A 19,459-nucleotide genomic window follows, 5' to 3' on the forward strand; every position below is an offset into this window, starting at 1 on the left:
CACGGATAAATTCGTCTTCAAAAAAATCTTTTAAGGTGTCTGTTTTCACAAATAGCTTTATACCACTCAACAAACGTTTCCAATTACTTCTATAGTAGTTCCAAATTTATATTCCATCCACAGATCCTGTACTGGGACAATATTGCATTAAGCAAATTCCCTTTTTATTCTTTCTTTCTTTCTTTTTTTTTTTTTTGAGAGATATTAGAAAATAATCTGGGAGACCAAGCCCTAACTTAGCAAGTTAATATGGATATGACAACCATTTAATAAGTGTACAGAGATATGTGGGGAGTTTGCAAAATGTCTTAGAGCTGCTAAAAGCACCACCTGCAGTGTGCAAGAATGGAAGTATTCAAGAGTTGATGTAAATTAGTTATGCAAACAACACTGTTGGTTTTTTTTAATTTATGCATCTATTCTTTTTTTAAAAAATATTTTATGTATTTAATCGACAGAGATAGAGACAGCCAGTGAGAGAGGGAACACAAGCAGGGGGAGTGGGAGAGGAAGAAGCAGGCTCATAGCAGAAGAGCCTGATGTGGGCCTCGATCCCATAATGCCGGGATCACGCCCTGAGCCGAAGGCAGATGCTTAACCGCTGTGCCACCCAGGCGCCCCCAGTACTGTTGTTTTTCTAAACAGCCTAGAGAATACTTTATTATGTAAATATAAACATAACGTAAAATGGATTAATATGGTAATTTTCTTTCCCTTCATATGTCTCCTCTAACTTTGGCTTTTCAACCATAAGCCCCCTAAAATCAAATGACTTTTTTCTTGCATAGTTGTTCAAAAAAAGACACGTTTTAGTCATCAATGTTGCCCTTTGCTTTACAGGTACAAATTTTCTAGCTCAGTTAAGAAGAACCGAGACTCTCTGCGTATTGCTTGTATTTTTCTATATATTGAGATACGATATTTTATGGCCTGTAGATGTGGGGTGAAAAGATGTAGTTTATTGTTGATTTTGTTTAATTTCATTCAGCTGTTGAGGATGGGGTGTCAGAACAGTCCAAAATGCCTTTTAAAGCTTCCCCACTTCTTTCTCTTCCTTTTTTTTACCAAGGTTCAGGGGAATAGAAGGGAATGGAGCTGTTTCAGATTTCTTTGCAAAAGAGAAGTTAAACAACCTTAGTTTCTTTTTTCCCACCTCTTGCCTCCGACTAGAGACTAATTATCAGATTAGCAGATGACCTTGTCATTGGATGACCTAGAATCAAAGAAAGACCTTAGAGACAAACCCACTGCTTTTCCATACGTGAAAATAGAGGCCTAGCTAAAAAAATAACACATGGAAGTAGAACTGTGTCTGATATCACGTGACCTAATGATTCACTTCTATTGTAGTTTTCAACTAGATAATCCCATAGCAGAGGGTTGATTAAATACACTGTGACACTTGCATTGTATGGGACATAACAATTCTAGGTGTACAAGTAAGAAGACTGGAAGGGCAGAGAGAGTATTTGACCAGCTGTTTTAACCAGTTTGGAATAATGGGGATTGCAGCTAGAAAGGCTAGTTGGGACCATATTCTGGAGAAAGAGTATCTAAGGTATTTGGACTCTCCTGCTCAAACAGTTTTAGGGGCCACCACATATTTTTTAATATAGGAGGAACTTGATCAAAATCACTGCTTGGGGAAAGATTGACTTGGAAGTGGAAGGCGATTGGAGAGGGAAGAGCCCTGAGGTACAAAGACTTCCATAACGTGACTGCTGTAAGTGATTGTGTAGATAATGCCATTGGCTTCAGCTGGACGTCAGGGAGGAGCGGTTTGAGAAGTAAAGCTTCCCGCATGGAACCCCAGGTCTTTGCGCGGCAAGATGTGGAACTTTTGGTGTAGTGTGTATGAGAGGTTGGAGATGGGCACTAGGCACTCAGTTAACATATTTACATTATGGCTCTGTCGAGGAAATGCAGGGAAAAACAGAAAACTGGCGAGGACGTTAAAGCAAGCAGGCAAGAGCGATCTGTCACAATCGCTGCCCGTAAGACCTCGATCCCCCGGGTTCAGTCCCGCAGCCTACAGGTCGCCTCGTTAAACAAATAAAAGAGAGCCAAGCGGACGCCCTCTCCCAGGCTCCGCCCCTCCGGCCGCGCGCCTGCGCCCTCGCGTCTCATCCTTCTCGCCTCTCTCCTCCCCCGCCCGCGTGGTCGCCGCCACCGCAGCCGCCCGAGAGGAGCTGGGGGAGGACGGTGGCCCGCGAGGCTCGTCGCAGACAACGCGGCGGCGATGTCCGCGAGCCAGGCGAGTGCCGCGGCGGCAGCGGCGGGGCCTCGCACGCGGCAAGGCGGCCTGGGCTTCAGCCTCCCTCCGGTTCCCAGGAAGCGAACTGGCGGCCAGCGCGGGAGCAGAAGCAGCAGCAGAGGCGGAGGCTCCGGCGCGTCTCTTGCCTCCCCTTCAGCCTGAGCCGGGGGAGGCCAGGCGGCCCGGGTGGCTGGAGGGGGGTCCGCTGTCCAAGAATGGGAATTCTCTTCACCAGAATATGGAGACTGTTCAATCACCAGGGTGAGGGGCGCGGGCCGAGGGCGTACGGGTGGGGGGGGAGGGTCAGCCCTGGCTGGCTGGGTGTGTGTGTGTGGGGGGGTCTCCGAATACTTCCGGATTGTGGGCGGTACGGTCGCGCGCCGTCTCCGCGCCGGGTCCCGGCTGCGTGGATGCGGGCCCGGGGTCCGTTCAGTTCCTACGCCCGAGTTCGGGAATGGTTTTTTTGTCATAAGGGACCGTCTTGAAAAATCCTTTCTGCAAATGCACCCATTGCTCCGATTTCGGTTTGGAGTCGAAAAGGTTTCTTGCCGCACGTCGGACGTCCCTGAGTGGCACGGCCTGGCCTATCTTGTAGCCCTTCTTCCTCTAGCAATTGGTTTTCTCCCACCACGGAGAAATGCTGGCTCTCGGGTGAAGGTTATAGGTTATGGCCCGAGCCGCAACACTGAGCGACGGAGGGTTGCAGAATGCGGAAAGCATGAGGAATCGCTCTTATCGAATACACCTCAGGTTTATGAGCCCTCCCTGCACCTCCATCCCCCTCTTTGGGAAGACTAATGCATCCTGATTGGTGATGGACTGCTATCCTTTTCCCGTATTTATATTTGTGTGTAAGGTTAAGCTTAAGATCATATTTGTTTTGATTATTGAAGTAGAGGGTGTTGGGGGGTGGGTTAAAAATGTGTTTCACTGAAAGCATTTGAAAACTTGCCATATGAAGCATTTGTTAATGTAGGTAACTAGCAAGTTACCTATATTACCGTATAGGGATGCTTAAGTTCATCTGTACTCAAACACTGCCTGGAAATGCGTATCAGGTTTATTAAAATTTGTTACAAAATGAGTGTCTAAAACTGAGGAAAGAGGATACAACTTTAACAAAGACTCCATAGTCATTGAGATACAATATAGTTAGTGGTGTTCATTTGTTTCTTTTTTAAGTCAGGTTGGGTGATTTATCATTTTTGCTGTCAGTAACTTAGTTTGCTGTTTTCTCTTGGGTAAGCTGGTGTTGGTGTCACATCCCAGAGTTTTCCAGTAAAGCCTTAAACGAGTGATGGCATCTGTTAGGAACAACGTATTCCCACTTCCTCCTTCATGATCCAGCTGCTCCTGTGAGGTGATGGGAAGGGAGCGGAACTAAACTTGTGATTGGTTGTGTATCTAAAAAAAAAAAGATGGTAGTGTAGATTGCATGATCTATATGATACTCTGTGGAAGAGCAGTATTTCAAATGATTTTTCTGATAGGGGATTTTTCTAAAGTGTAGAAAACCAGTTCTAAACTGCACTGTCTCTGTCTAGCTTTTCTGTTGGAAGAGGGGAAGTTAGACCCCCGTCATTTATTTGGGTCTACATGTTCTCAATGTAGAACACCGGGGATCTTGACTAAGTGACCGTGGAGAAAAGGTAATCTCTAGGTCTCAAGAATGGAAACTTACATGGATGTAAAATTGGTGCTGTTAGTAGTAGATAGAATATGTTCTAGTTTTAAGCTCCATAATTTTTGTGTCATTTTTAGTGAAGCTAGTATTTTATTCTGCTATGAAATTTATGAAATTTGTATTGCTTGTTGATTGAGCTGTAGCCCTGCAAGAAGAAATGAGGTATCCGGCGCCTATGTGGCTCAGTCAGTTAAGCGTCTGCCTTCAGCTCAGGTCATGATCCCAGAGTCCTGGGATCAAGTACCAGGTCGGGTTCCCTGCTCAGCGGGGAGTCTGCTTCTCCCTCGACCCTTACCCCCTGCTCCTGATCTCTCTTTCTCTCTCTCTCTCTCAAATAAATAAATAAGAAAAATGAGGTATTTCCACTTTCTGGTTGAGTCAATGATAAATATTTGTGTCTATAACTTAAGGAATTAGAGTTTTGCCAGTAGCTCCTTGCAGGTGGTAAAAATGAGGGTGTTATTGCATCGTTACTACTAAAAATTGCTAATAGCGGTGTTCTTGTTGCCTGTATTTTGTGGTTATTTTTGACAAGACACTTATTTCAGTGTTGGGAAATTAATAGTAAGAGGAACTAATGGAGTTAAGTTTTAGAAATTTAGATGTCAAAATAATTGTGAAAATCTGAATAAACTATTCTGCTAAGTGATGTGGTTGTCATCAGTAGGGTCACTTTTCAAAATATTCACCATTAAATCCAATGTCAGCTACTTGGTGATCTTCTTGTTCTTTTAAATTATATATATATATATATATATACACACACATATATATATACACGCACACACATATATATATATACACGCACACACACCTTATATATATTTTTTATATGTCAGATGTATCTTGGATGCTTTATTTTACCTTCAGTAGATACATAACACAATCCTATGCCCTTTTCACATAAACTCTTGGAAGGAAGAATTTAGGGGATTGCAGAATTGGCCATGCTGATGAAACTTAAACCATACCGTATCTCTTTTTTTCTGAAATACCTTCAGAATAATTTCAGTTTAAGTGTAGCTTGGTCAAGTGCACAGTGAAAGCTAGTTGCATACTGCTCAAACTTGAAAAACCAGAGGTTGCCTTTAGGTGTTATTTGAATTGAGTACAATATAAACTTTGTCCTAGATGCTGTTGTATACATTATTTAAAGAAAAAAAAATGTTTCAGCAGTTCTTAGTAGCTATTCTTTCCCCCTCAAAAGAGGAAACTGAGGTTCCAGTGGAGTCGCTTTCCTAGGCCACATTACTGGTAAATGCCAAATTAAAACACTGAAGAAATATGTTGCAGATATTAGTCTTATTAAAGAAGAGATTGATGGGGCACCTGGGTGGCTCAGTTGGTTAAGTGTCCAGCTCTTGATTTCAGCTCAGGTCATGATCTCAGGGTTATGCAATTGAGCCCTGTGTGGGGCTCTGCGCCTGCTCTGTGCTGGATGTGCAGCCTGCCTTAGAGTCTCTCTTCCTCTGCCCCTCCCCCAAAGAAAAATAAATACATGAAATAAAGAAGAGATTGGAATGATATTTTTCTTTGCTTTTCCCCCCTATTGTTTCTCAGTCACTAAACTGTTAAGTCCTTATTACATTAGAACTTTGAAGAGTTGCCACTTTTGTCTTTTATTTTATTTATCTTAAAGGTTTTATTTATTTGACACAGAGAGAGCGTGAGTACAAGTAGGCAGAGGGAGAGGGAGAAGCAGGCTCTCCGCTGAGCAGAGAGCCCGATGCGGGGCTCCATCGCAGGACCCTGGGATCATGACCTGAGCGGAAGGCAAGATGCTTAACCGACTGAGCCACCCAGGTGCCCCACTACTCATGTCTTTTAATATAGAAGGGCTTGTGATCAGTGGTTTATTAAATATTTTTGAGCACCTGTTTGTGCCGGGAATTGTGCGTGGTGGGGATAAAGCAGGGAACAAAACACAAATCCTCCCTGCCTTTACGGAGTGTTCATTCTAGTGTGGGGAGACAGAAAATAAGCTAACTCCATCTCTAAAGAAAATAATAGCAGTTAACATTTGCTGACTTATGCAAGGTTAGGTTCTAAGTGTTTTACACAAATTAGTTGGCTTAGTCTTCACAACAACCCTGTGAAGAAGATTTCTCCCCATTTTACAGGACAAAGGAAGTAGGTAACTTGTTTAAGTCTTCACAGAAGAGATAGACCTGGGATTTTAAGCAAGATCATCAAGTGCCATAGTTAGTGTTCTTTAAAAACAAACAAGCAAAAACTGTCTTTGTATAAGAAAGATTCACGTTAGCTCAACTGAGGTGAGCTATGAATAAGTTGTGAAATTTTCTTATTGATAGCCTGTATTATTCTTCTGATTGGTTCTTACGAAAGGAATAAGGTATGAATGAATGTTGATGATGCGACCTGTGCTGCTGGAGCCTGGTGCTGGGAAAGCCCCCTCTGCTGCTGCTGTTTTTTGTTGTATGGGAGTTCAAATATGTAGAAGAGTACATACGGAAGCGCAGTAGCCAAGGGGATGGACTATGACAATAAAATTTACCTCCAAAATCATCATCCTTGCATGCTCTGTGGATATGGAACTGGATCCTTTACATATTTTTCTTTTGCTGGCTGGCACAATAGTAAGCTTTTTCAGTAGACGGCATTGGAGGGACATTGCAGGAGGAAAGTGTTTTTCTTCTGGGTACAGTGTGCTTTCAGCAGGTTCTGTCCTGCTTGGGAGTGTGAACACCTTCTCTAGTGGCTGGCTCCTGCACTGCACAGTGGTTAGCAGCTGCCGGCAATTTCTAGCACCCACTTCAGTTGATTTCAGCGTGGAGGCCCTCCAGCAAAATACCTCTCAATGAAGTTTTCCCTAACACCCTAAGAGGGAGTATTTCCAGCAAGATCCGCTGGCAAGTCCCCACAGCTACTTATTGCGCCATTCAGAGCCACAACCAGGCCCCAACAAGGTCTGCATCTCAGCCTTACATTTGTCAGTCCCATACTCGTTAGAGTTATTTTTTATTAGCCAATTCATCGTTACTTTGATCCTCTTTAATAGTTATTTTCTTTATATTAAACTTTGCAAGTTCAGATTACTGCATGGTTTCTCTTTCCTGATTGCATCTCTAATTTTGTCATGTCATTGCTTTTCATTCAGCAACCTCTTAGTGTGAAAGAGAAGTTGTTTTTCTCCTATACTTCACTGCCATTGTTATAAATAGCAAGTTAGTTTTCAAACTTTTTTGATGATACTTTTTAGATTTTGAAAATTGAATTTTTAATACAAAGTGACTTGATCAGATATTTCCTTTTCAATCTTTATATCTTCCAGATCTAGTTGATTTCTTCATACTCTATTAAGCACATGTTTTATTCCAGACTCTGTGCTAGGGACCGGGAGAATGATAGAGAACATGACAAATGGATTTTTTGCTCTATGTAAGATAAAATTAGGGTTTCATATAGTTTGGATATGCGGTGAGAATGAAGAATCAGGATGACTGTCAATTTATCTGCCTTAGTATTTGTGGGTTTTGACTTTGGTGTGATTCACAGAGATAGAAGTCCTCCAGGATGACAGTGACATCTTTTCATTTAATTTACTGACTGGTAGTTGGAGGAATTTCATATATTGACTTTTAGAACCTGGCAGTGAATGGAACTGGTAGGCTGCCTGGGTGAGTCGAAAAGAAATTAAGCAGGGAAACAAGGAACATTTTCATGACAAAACAGTTAAGTATTGATTGGGAAACTGAAGCCTAAATAATAATTCAGAATTCTTTCCAGGCATTGTAACAGTGGGTAGTTGTTTGGGCTTATCTGAATATAACTGTAAGAATGCTGTGGCACAGATATTCTAAAAGAAAAATCATGCTAAACACTAAACCTGTAATGAATCACATGTATCAAAGAATTGGAATAGCGAAAAGTTTTTTTACATTTGCCCTGAATAACATTATCTTTAGTATGCATGTTATGTTTTAGGTTTTGTGGAGTATTTGTTTTGGAGTGCCTTATAACACTTTTTGGCTACAAATGTAGGTTTTGTATAGAATTCTGTTCCATCTTGGTAATGGGAGGAATAGACTGGGGTGGTGCAGGAGCCTAAGGATTTCCAAAGGAAGCTGATACAGTATTTGAAAAATCTAACCCTATTGTTGGTAGTAAACTGGCTTTGAGCCTCTTACACATCTTAACTGACTGAGCCACCCAGGCTCCCCTTTCTTTTCTGTTAAAAATATTTTAACCATTTTTAAAAACCTCATATGTTCAATTATATTAGTTTGCATTCCTTTGATGGACTTTAAAAGCCTATTTATGTCTTAAGAGTTTGGTGAAATGTTTGTATATTTATGCATTTTTGGTGACAAAAGATTTTATTGAGTTTGTAAAATGAAATAGAAGAGAGAGGTTTCCAGTTTGGAGAATGTTATGACCTGCTTTATTACATCCCCTATCACCATCTTTGATGCTCTTTTCTCCTGTTTTCCAACATGCCAGGCAATTCTCATCTTGTACCGTCCACCATACCTTCTCTCCCCAATGTACTTTATTTCTAGGCACTACTGAAGAAAGACTTAATAACAGTTTAGATCTTTATCCATCACAGGTTATGTTATCTGATTGCAGCTTATTGATTCTGTAGTTCATTCTATACAGTGGCTGTAAAAACCCCATCCTGTCCTCCCCAGGCAACTAACTTATGTTATGAGAAGATGGAATCCTCTGGTATGACGCTCTTNNNNCAGTGCTTTTTTCTCAGTCTGCGTCTGTGTGTTACTGCATAGTGGTTGTGTTCACAGCAGTTTTATCTTGCTTATCATGTTCATCTTATGGTCAGGTATGATAAAGAATCTTTCCGGGGCACCTGGGTGGCTCAGTCGGTTAAGAGTCTGCCTTCTGCTCAGGTCATGATCTTAGGGTCCTGGGATGGAGCCCCGCATCAGGCTCCCTGCTCTGGGGAGTCTGCTTCTCCCTCTCCCTCGCCCCCCCCCCATGTTTGCACACACATTCGCGCGCGCTCTCTCTCTCAAATAAATAAAATTAAAAAAAAGAATCTGTAGTATTTTTTGTCTAGTTCTTCCTTATACAAGTGGTAGAAAAGTACTGTATTTGGAATCAGGAAATAAGTCCTATGGGATATAGCTAAAATAAGAGACTACTTTAAAAAACAAAACCAGGTGAGTTTTCACCTTAAAAGCTATCATTTTTGGGGCACCTGAGTGGCTCAGTCATCAAGTGTCTGCCTTCAGCTCTGGGCATGATCCCAGGGTCCTGGGATCGAGCCCCACACTGGGCTCCCTGCTCCTCTGGGAGTCTACTTCTTCCTCTCCCACTCCCCCTGCTTGTGTTCCCTCTCTCACTGGCTGTCTCTCTCTCTGTGTCAGATAAATAAATAAAATCTTAAAAAAAAAACTATCACTTTAGAAGGCCAGAGAGTTATTCTACTGATATGTCTGTTATTACTCAAAATACATATTGAAAGTCCTTTTAGAATTTCCTTAGAGACAAATCTTTTAAATCATTCTTATCATTTAGGGATCATACCTCATTTAACAGCAAAAAGATAGCACTCATTTTAGCTATCTTTTACTTTATTATGGCTGAGATAATATCAGGTGGCTCCCATCCCCCTTTAAAATCAAAATCATCTTCAGCAGTTGAAGGGTTCTGCCGCTATTGGGAATGCTCCAAAACAGTGTACCTCAGGCTCTGAAAGCAGTCACAGAAGAAGGGTAGCAAAATACTTTGAAAAATGGTAGCATGGTTAGAATAAAAGTTTAACCTCTTTAAGTGATTAAGGACTTTGTAAGAGACAATGCTTTTTTTGTATCTGTATTTTTTTGTATCTGTATTTGTTATTTGTATAGACAGACATTTCTTTAGTCATTCTCTATAGTTCTTTATCATAGGTTGTTGCCTGTATTTGTATTGTTTGTTTTTGCTCCTATTAATTTGGTACTGTTTTTAGAATAGTATTTCTTTTTTTTTTTTTTTTAAGAAATTTGTGTATTGATTTATTTGTCAGAGAGAGAGAGCAAGCACAAGCAGGGGGAGTGGCAGGCAGAGGGAGAAGTGGGAGTTGATCCTAGGACCCTGGGATCATGACCTGAGCCGAACGAAGGCAGACGCTTAACTGACTGAGCCACTCAGGTGTCCCTAGAATGGTATTTCTCACATTGATCAGAGTAATTGTATTTTCTTCCTGAGTATTGGCATGTCTGTATAAATTTAGTCCTGTAGCTAATACAAAGGGGGTTACAAAATGGTATTCCCGAACTAAAAATAGCTGACATTTTGAGAATGATATATTTTTTAAAGATTTATTTATTTGAGGGAGAGAGCGAGCATAGGGAAAGGGCAGAGGGAAAGAATCCCAGACTCCCCACTGAGTGCTCTTGAGAGAATGATATTAAAAATTAGTATTCAAGTAGGAAGCTAAAAACTTTTATCCAAGTCAAAGATCATGGTATAGCATGATGTAAATTCTGTAAGTTCTATTAATACAATAGAACTGAAGAAGAGATATGCCATCAAAAGAAGAATGCATGACTTGTGGACATAGCATAATACACAGTTAAAGAGGCAAAACTACCGTGCCAATTGAAGACTTTTCAGGTGAGGGGCGCCTGGGTGGCTCAGTCTGTTAAGCATTCACCTCTTGATTTTGGCACAGGTCAGGATTTCAGGGTTGTGAGATTGTGAGATTGTGAGATCGAGCTCTGCATCGGGCTCTGCGCTTAGCATGGACTCTGCTTGAGGATTCTTTCTCTTTCTGCCCCCACTCCCCTGTGTGCTTGCTCACTTGCTCTCTCTCTAAAGTAAATAAATAAATCTCTTTTCTTTTTTAAGATTGTATTTATTTATTTATTTGTCAGAGCACAAGCAGGGGGAATGGTAGGCAGAGGGAGAAGCAGGTTCCTCCCGAGCAAGGATCCTGATGGGTGACTCGATCCCAGGAGCCTGGAATCATGACCTGAGCCAAAGGCAGACTCTTAACTGACTGAGCCACCCAGGTGCCCTAAATAAAGAAATCTTTTTTTTTTTTTTGAAAGCATGGTAATGCAAATTTATTTATACATTAATTATCTTTGGATGTTAAAACTTGTGGGTTGAAGATGAATGAAGAGAAATATATTTACATAGTTCTGAAGCATCTGCCTATATTTAGAAAGAGAGTAAATGAAATGAATCATGGGACATCACATTAAAAACTAAGGATATACTGTATGGTGACTAACATAACACAACAAAAAATCATTATAAAAAAAGAGAGTAAATGATTAAGAAAACATCAAAATTTTAAAGGTTGGGTAATCCAGTGAGGAGTATAAATTTAAGGATAATCTTGTAAGTTTTCTTTAGGTTTGAAGTGATCTCAAAATACAAATTTTATAAAATCATTTTGTAAACTTCACGTTCTCCAATTTTACTTTGCTTTAGAACCCAGGGTCTAAAAACAAAAAAAAAGTAAACAAAAACACATTTCTATCAAAGACAAGTTATTTGGACACAATCCAAATTAAAATACTACATCAGAGATTGTGATTTGAAATATGCAAGAACATGAGATGAATTTTTCATTTATAGTCTTGGGATGATATGGTAGGATGGTTTTCTAATAGGTGGAAGCTATATTGATGACTGGCTTCCTGAGAACAGCAGTGATTTTCACACATTTGAATGATTAATATTTGCATTAAAACTACAGGTTCAATAACACACTCAGTTAATTTTGTGCTCCACAGGATTTTAGATTTACTTTACACTATAGTTTCTTTGATTTATTTTCTATTAATGGCAGTTTGTGTCATCAAATTTAATAAAATACGTTAAGCTAGATAGGCTCCTCCTCTAGAATATGTACTTTAGGAAGAATTTATTAAAAACCATATCTAACTGCCTTCAATTATATTTTCAAAATTCAGAATGTCACATAAATAATCATTTTACTTAAATTCTGTAATTCTTCAGAGGCTTGTGTATTTTTTTTAAAAATTATGCTCAGTAATGTCACTTAAATAAAGAAATCTTAAAACAAACAAACCTTTACAGGTGAAAAGGTGCCTTGCTTAAAGAATTCAATAGTCTGGCCCTGGTGCAGGTATGGCCGTAATGTGGAGATAGATTTATCCATCTTGCATTCATTGCAGCCTATAAAATACTGCCTTTGATGGGATTCTGTGTTCCCCAAGTAATCTGATTTTAATTCAGCCACTCTGTTACTTTTCCTTAGGGAGAGACCGCACTTGTCAGGTAGTTGTGAACATTTGGTCTCATTGTATGTTACTCATTTTGGCATTCTTGTTTACATATTAGTCACTTCTGTGAATTGCCTTCTCTGAGTCCTGTCTATTCTGAGTAGCAGGATTGAGTTTGTGGCCCTGGATGATGAAGGGCCATACACTAGGCAAATTCACCAGAGAAACGATGAGGCCTTTTGGTGGTCATTCAACTGAACTTACCTTACCATGCCCTCTATATGTTATTAACCCTTTATTTAAAATAAGTATCATCTTTGTATTTGATCATTTTCTCAGTTCCTTTACCCTAGTCATCTCTAAAGATTAAATAGAGTGGGCCCTGCATCTTTAAAATTATTTTTAAGAACCTATATGGGGAAAATGTGGTCATGTTCCTTTAGAACCCTAGTGGTTCTAAGCTGCCTGCCCTTTCTTCAAAGAGATGAGTGATTGGATAAAATAGATTGGATTAAAATTTTCTATTTAGATCTTCCTATTTTTGTATAATAGGAGGAATTCCCCTCCATGGTAAATGGCAACTATTTGGAAAACCTCTACTATCTGGTTGAAAAGGTTTTTCTTAAAGGTATCCTTACTGTGACGTGTTATAACCCTCAATTTATTATTTATATTTATAATCCTCATTTATTATTTATAGGATGAATATGAATTAATTCAACATTTATTGAGTACCTTGTGCCAGGAAAAGTTGTAGTTATTGGGATTATAAAGATGATTAGCATGGGATCTATATGCTTGAAGGGTGCCTCATTAAGCTTTGAAGATTAGTGTAGGTGTGAATAATTATGATAAGTGCTATGTTAGAGGTATTGTGGAAAAGCTTGAGAAGGTGATTTTTGGAGGAAAACTAAATTTAAAAGATTAGTAGGAATTCCCTAAATGAAGAATTGGAGAAGATAATTCCAGTTCAGGGAAAAACTGAGTAGAGTTAGAAAAATGTTTGCTGTGAAGATAAGCGGCTTATGTGGGGAGAATGGCTTGAATTTCAGCTTAGATACGTACTGGTAGTGGTGAGAGATAAAGCTAAAGCCTAGTCAGTTATGACTGTCTTTATTTACTAGGCTGAGAACCTGTGCCTTGTCTTCCTGTCAAAATGGGGAGCTGTCATTTATTTTTTATTTATTTTTTAAAGAGAAGAAGAGAGGGCGTGCTCAGTTGAGGGGGGGTGGCAGAGGGAGAGAGAGAATCTTAAGCATGAAACAGGCTCCACATGGGGCTCAATCTCACTACCCTGAGATCATGACCTGACTTGAGATCCAGAGTCGGACACTTTAACCCACTGAACCATCCAGCCGCCCCTGCAGAGCCATCATTTAACTAAGAGTGCTGTTAACCAGCTTTGTAATGTAGAACAATTACTGTAGAAACAGTAAAAAGTTGGATTGAAGGTAGTCTACCTAGGGAAGGTTTTACAGTAAGAAATGAAGAGGACTACAACTAAGACAGGAGGAGGCAGGTTCAGGATGTATTTTTGAGGGAGAATACATAGAACTTGGTGACAAATTAGATGTTGGGGTTGAGGGAAAGACTGAATGATCTCCAGGGGCATCTAAATTCGTGGCAATGCCATTAAGCAAATTAGGTATGATACAATTAGAAAAAGATTTGAATGTTGGGTTTTGGATATGTTGAGTGGCACTGTGTCTGTCCACTAGATCCTTTGGAGTTTAGGAGAGAATTGAGAACTTGGATTAGGAACTGTCTTTCTTGGTAGTTGGCACTGCTCATGTGCTATCTTAATCATTATACAACCCTGAAAGATAGGTATTGTTGTCCCTGTATTATAGTGAGGAAACTTAGGGTTAGAGAAATAAGTCATTTGCCCAACGTCACATAATTACAGATATTTTTCCATAGTGCTTGTATTATCTATTGCTATGTAACAAACCATTCCTAAATGTGACTTAAAGCAGTAATTTTTAATTATCTTTCATGGTTCTGTGATTTGACTGAGCTCAGCTAGGAAGTTCTAGCTTGGGGTTCTCATTTGGTTGCAGTTGGCAGCTAGAACTAGAGTCATCTATTGCTTGACCTGGCTGCATATCCAAGATGGCTTCTTGCGTCTCAGCTGGAATGGCTGGAACAGCAAGGGGCAGCCATGTGGTGATTTCTCCCCACAAAGTCAGGCCGTGCAGTTACCCTAGGCTTTCTCACTTATTTATATAGTGGTTTTGGGATAGTAGGACTTGTTACATGGTATCTGGTTTACTGCAGTGGGAGTTGTCCAAGAGAGCCAGGCAGCAGCCACAACATTTGTAATGATCTAGGCTTGGAAGTCACGCAGCATCACTTCTGTTACGTTCCTTGGTTAAAAGTGAGTCCCGGGACCCCTCAGATTCACAGGGGGTCAGGAGCGAGGGAAGACTATACGGGGGCATGAAATCCAGAGGCCATCTTTGGAAACGAGCTTCTTCCACACCCTGCTGTTTTTGGAATAGTTTTTAGGAAGCATAGAAATAGATGGGTCCTAAGAATGCCTTGCTAAAATGTGAGGAGAATGCAAGAAGACAGCTCCGGGAAACATGAATTTTTTTAAGGAAAACCCAAGGAAGAGGAGTCTGGGGAAGAAAAAATCAAGAGATGGAGGAAGAGAACTTAGAGAAAGTAGTGTGATAGATGCCGGCGGGGGTGGGGGGCGGGTAGTCACTGCCACCATAACCATACATTCTTAGATTTGGTTGTTATATTGAAACAGCTGTATTAAATGTACTCAGATGGTTATCGATCATGTATGATGGGACCTGGCCTTCTACCAGATTTAAAGGTTAACCTTTTTTTCGTTCTCGTTTATCCCACCATATATGTATACACCCAGTTGATGCCTAAGTTTCACAGTTAGAACTTACATGGCCTAGTCTAGTGTGAAATATTTATACTTTAAGTCATTTGTAAATTGTGATTACATTTGGGATACTTTAGTCCGAGTAGACTTCCATAGACTAGAAAGAATATAGTGTTTCTGGCTTCCTAGAGAGGTAAGAGTTCTCTGTAGAATGAGAGGGTGGGACAGTGAAATTAATGGCACACTTCTGCTGGTCTTGCTGGGATATTCTTTTGAGTTCCAAAAAGGTAAAAAGTGCCATGCACTGAACTATAACGTAGCAGGAAAGAATGAATAAAATAGGAAATTTAAATTTTTTTAAATTTTTTTGTGTTTAATTAATAAATGGCTGGTGTTTTCTTTATTTCAGAGCACAAAGTTATCATTGTTGGGCTGGATAATGCAGGGAAAACTACCATCCTCTACCAATTGTAAGTATTAACTACTTCAAAATTTTTATTTTATTGTTCAAATTATTTTTTCTGCCTGGGTGATACTTGATTAACAAAAGCAATAAAAAATATGCAACCTAAATTATTCTGTAAGAAGCAGCAAGTGGACTGTCAGCCTGGAGCCAGATTTCAGCAACTATTTCAAGAGAACTAGGAATTTATATGACATAGAGCATGTTGTTCACTTTTTTTGCTTGTAGAAAGTAGAGAAATACTGTTTATATAGTTTCTGGGAATGAATCTGGAGTATTTAAGATAGTTCACTACCTAGCCCCATCTCTCTTCAAACCCGTAATTCACTCTTAGGAGCTAGTAGAAAAGGACCATTTGGGTATAAAATACAAAAACTCATGCTGATTTATCCCTTGATTGAAAAATGCTCGATCTTGCTTCCTTGCTAATTGTAATGTATTTGAACTTTTTTCCCCCCAGTTCTATGAATGAAGTTGTACATACATCACCTACAATAGGAAGTAATGTAGAAGAAATAGTGATTAATAATACACGCTTTCTAATGTGGGATATTGGTGGCCAAGAATCTCTTCGTTCTTCTTGGAACACTTACTATACTAACACAGAGGTAATGTTTCTTAATATACTAAAACTTCTATGAACAGAATGCTTGGGAAACATCTTCTAGATGTGAACTATTATAGTTAATCTTTATGAAATATCCCAGTATGTTAATAAAAGTAGGGTTTAAACATAGTAAAATCTTCGATTCCCTTGTTTTGGGGTCATTGTATATCTACTGTCATTGAACCTCTGTAGGGAGAGTTGGAATGAGGGAGTGATTGATTAGTCTGATTCTGTATTAATCCCACACCTTGTGTTAAGTAGTTTTTACAATGAGTTCCATCTCATAGTTTGTCATTTCATTTCTCTCTTACTGTTTATTTTTGTAGACTTAGAGAAAATCCTAGTTAAATGAGAGGATACTGGAGGATTGAATCCTGGCCAAACTTTTACTATGTATGTTCTTTAATGTAGCACAATTGCACATGAGAGAATTCTTTTTCTATTTGGTTATAAAACAGTTTAGACATAATCGTATGTTTTTATTTACATGTTATTTCCCAAGACGAAATTTCAGACCTATGACATTTGAGAGTTTCATTGTATTGATCTTATACATTGAAAGGCTGGGACAATCATTTTTGTAGTGCTGATTATAAGGTAATAAAACTCCAAATGTACATAAAGATGAATATTATGTCATTAAGACACTATTAAGTATCTCTAAGGAGTTGATCCCCTAAAACTTCACTAAGCATTTGATCATGTTTTTTGGAAAAGGAAAGGTATGTATGATTAGTACTTCTGTGTATGATGCTGCAGGTATCAAAGTTATGAAACATCTTAAAAATTAATAGTTTTATTAAAATGCCTTGGAATAGAACCGGTTTTATAGTAATAAAGCCACATATCAGTAAGTATCAAGTGAGAGTAGAGGTAAAGTAGCAGTTCTCAGCCATCTGCCGTATGGTTAATGAAATCTGAAAAATAGAAAAGACCCTGAAAATTAACAGTGGTTTATCTGGAAATGAAAATCTAGTTCTAAAAAATAAATAGTGCATGTTAATTATAAGCAGTTAGAGTTAACTTGATGGCATCACCAGGGCCATCATAAAGTGACTATTTCTGCTCCTGTTTCCCTTGTGGTGTTTGGTGCTCGTAGAGGTGAGGAAGAGGTGCAGCATAGCTCATTCCTGCAGGGCTCCTTTACGAGTCTCATTGCATCTTCTGACGCTGGTCTCATTAGTTCAGGAAAGAGTTGTGCTTGCAGGCAGCAGGTACCATTTACATAAAGAAGAGAGCATGGTTTTAGATACAGATTTATTCTTTCAATTTGTTGACTTTTAAAAATTGATTTAACTGTCACATCACTCCCATATCATGCCCTTTTAGAGTTTGAAGTTGATATTAATAAGTAATATCTGTAGAAATATCTAAAATTTAGGATCATAATGTATTTTTTTCATATTAACTTGGGTGCACATAGATGGGTATAGGCTCATTACCGTTCAAGATATTAATTTAGAGAACAAACATGTTATACATTGGTTAGAATATTAACAATATCCTAATAAAGTGTTAGCATCGTATTCTCTTTTCTCTTATTTTCTCTTAAAAATTAGCAAATAATATTTGAATTAGAAATGGATCAAACCTTTAGGCTTCACAATGTGTAGTAGGTATCTCTCGTTTTCCAGTAATACCATACCATAAGGTTCTAATTTCTTGATATTTGTGGTCTATGAATCAAAGAAGTACTTTAAAAATTCTGTAAATATCAAATTATGTAATCACTAATTTTTTTTGTAATTATTTTAGTTTGTAATAGTTGTTGTGGACAGTACAGACAGAGAACGGATTTCTGTAACTAGAGAAGAACTCTATAAAATGTTAGCCCACGAGGTAAGTAGGATTCTGGCTTGCGCACGCGTGTGTGTGTATGTGTGTTGGGAAGAGGGTGTTTGTTTGTTTCTTTCTTTCTTTCTTTCTTTCTTTTATTTCCTCTTTCTTCCTTCCTTTCCTTTCCTTTCCTTTCCTTTCCTTCTTTTCTTTTTTCTTTTCTTTTCTTTTCTCTTTTCTTTTCTTTTCTTTTCTTTTCTTTCTTTTTTAAATATTTATTGAAGTAACCTCTACACCCAGTGTGGAGCTTGAACTCACAACCCCAAGATCAAAAGTTGCATGCTCTTCCAACTGAGCCAGCCAGGTGCCCCTGTGAGAGGTATTTCTCTATCACATTTGTTCTTCCTACTTTCTAATGACAATACCACTCCAATTTTTATTTCTTTGTTTTTTAAATAAACTTTTAGGTTTGAAACAGTTTTTTTAAAGTAAGCTCTACGCCCAACATGGGGCTTAAATTCATGACCCCAGTTTAACAGTCACATGTTCTACCAACTGAGCCAGCCAGGCACCCCTACTTCAGATTGTTTAAGAAGTTATTTATCTGCCGGCCATTCCTGCTTTATAATTTTGATGCTTGCCAAATTGGAAGTGTATCTGGAAACAGCAGAAAGATTTTGGAATCTGTTGTAGAATTTTATTTCTTTTATCCTAGATTAATTTGGTCTAGAAGTTTTCCTGGGTGAAAAGACCTAAATTGGATTGCATTTTGCATTTTGTATAAATTAATTATACAGAAGGTTATCATTGGAAATGAATTTTTTTAAAAAGATTTTGTCAGAGAGAGCTGGCACAAGCAGGGGGAGCAGCAGGCAGAGGGAGAAGCAGATTCCCTGCTGAGCAGGGAGCCCGATGCTGGGCTAGATCCCAGGATCCCGGGATCATGACCTGAGCCGAAGGCAGACGCTTAACCGACTGAGCCACCCAGGCATCCCAGGAAATGAGATTTTAAAGTCTCATGGGCACTTAGCAAGTCTTGATTGTAACTTAGTTATCAGACTAATACTTAAATGTTGTTGCTCTTAGGTTTCTCTGATATTGTCCCTTTGACTAAACAAAACTATATGACTAACCACATTTTCTTAGTCTTTGAGAAATATTACTGGTAGCATAATTTAAAAATTAAATAAACTAAAAAATATAGTTAGTACTGGTAATAGTAACTATAAAATCATATAATACTGTAGTAGCAATTGATTTTTTTGTATGTCTTTCATTGCAGATGTTACTTTCGCAACTCATTTATAGGTGGAAATAGAAAAATTAGTATTTAGTATATATATGTAATTTTAATTTTAATGGAATTTCAACAGAGCTTAAGAAAATTGGGATATCTTTTTGGGGTGCCTCGATGGCACATTTGGTTAAGCATCTGACTCTTGGTTTCTGCTCAGGTTATGATCTCTGGGTTGTGAGATCAAGCCCCGAGTTGGGCTCCGCACTTGGTGCGGAGTCTGCTTGGGATTCTCTATCCCACTGCCCCTCCTCCCCTCAAATAAATAAATAAATCTAAAAAAAACTGGATATCTTTGTAATGACGTTTCGTATTAATTTTTTTAATAGAGGGGGAGAGCAAGTGTGCGAGTAGGGGGAGGGGCAGAGGGAGAG

General features: G+C 39.0%; 1 protein-coding gene across 1 annotated transcript in view; it reads left to right on the top strand.

Annotated features, from left to right (window-relative positions):
* Nucleotides 1–2,146: 2,146 nt before the first annotated feature.
* ARL5A (ADP ribosylation factor like GTPase 5A) overlaps nucleotides 2,147–19,459 on the top strand; it is a 26,532-nt gene continuing 9,219 nt past the window's right edge. The window contains exons 1-4 of the mRNA XM_040644981.1: nucleotides 2,147–2,515; nucleotides 15,355–15,415; nucleotides 15,869–16,016; nucleotides 17,771–17,854. Of these exons, the coding sequence (XP_040500915.1) occupies nucleotides 2,470–2,515; nucleotides 15,355–15,415; nucleotides 15,869–16,016; nucleotides 17,771–17,854 (339 nt within the window). The 5' untranslated portion in view covers nucleotides 2,147–2,469. The remainder of the gene's footprint in view (nucleotides 2,516–15,354; nucleotides 15,416–15,868; nucleotides 16,017–17,770; nucleotides 17,855–19,459) is intronic.

This window comes from Ursus maritimus, unplaced genomic scaffold, assembly GCF_017311325.1.
Source record: "Ursus maritimus isolate PB19 unplaced genomic scaffold, ASM1731132v1 scaffold_1, whole genome shotgun sequence".
Taxonomy (NCBI): Eukaryota; Metazoa; Chordata; class Mammalia; order Carnivora; family Ursidae; genus Ursus; species Ursus maritimus.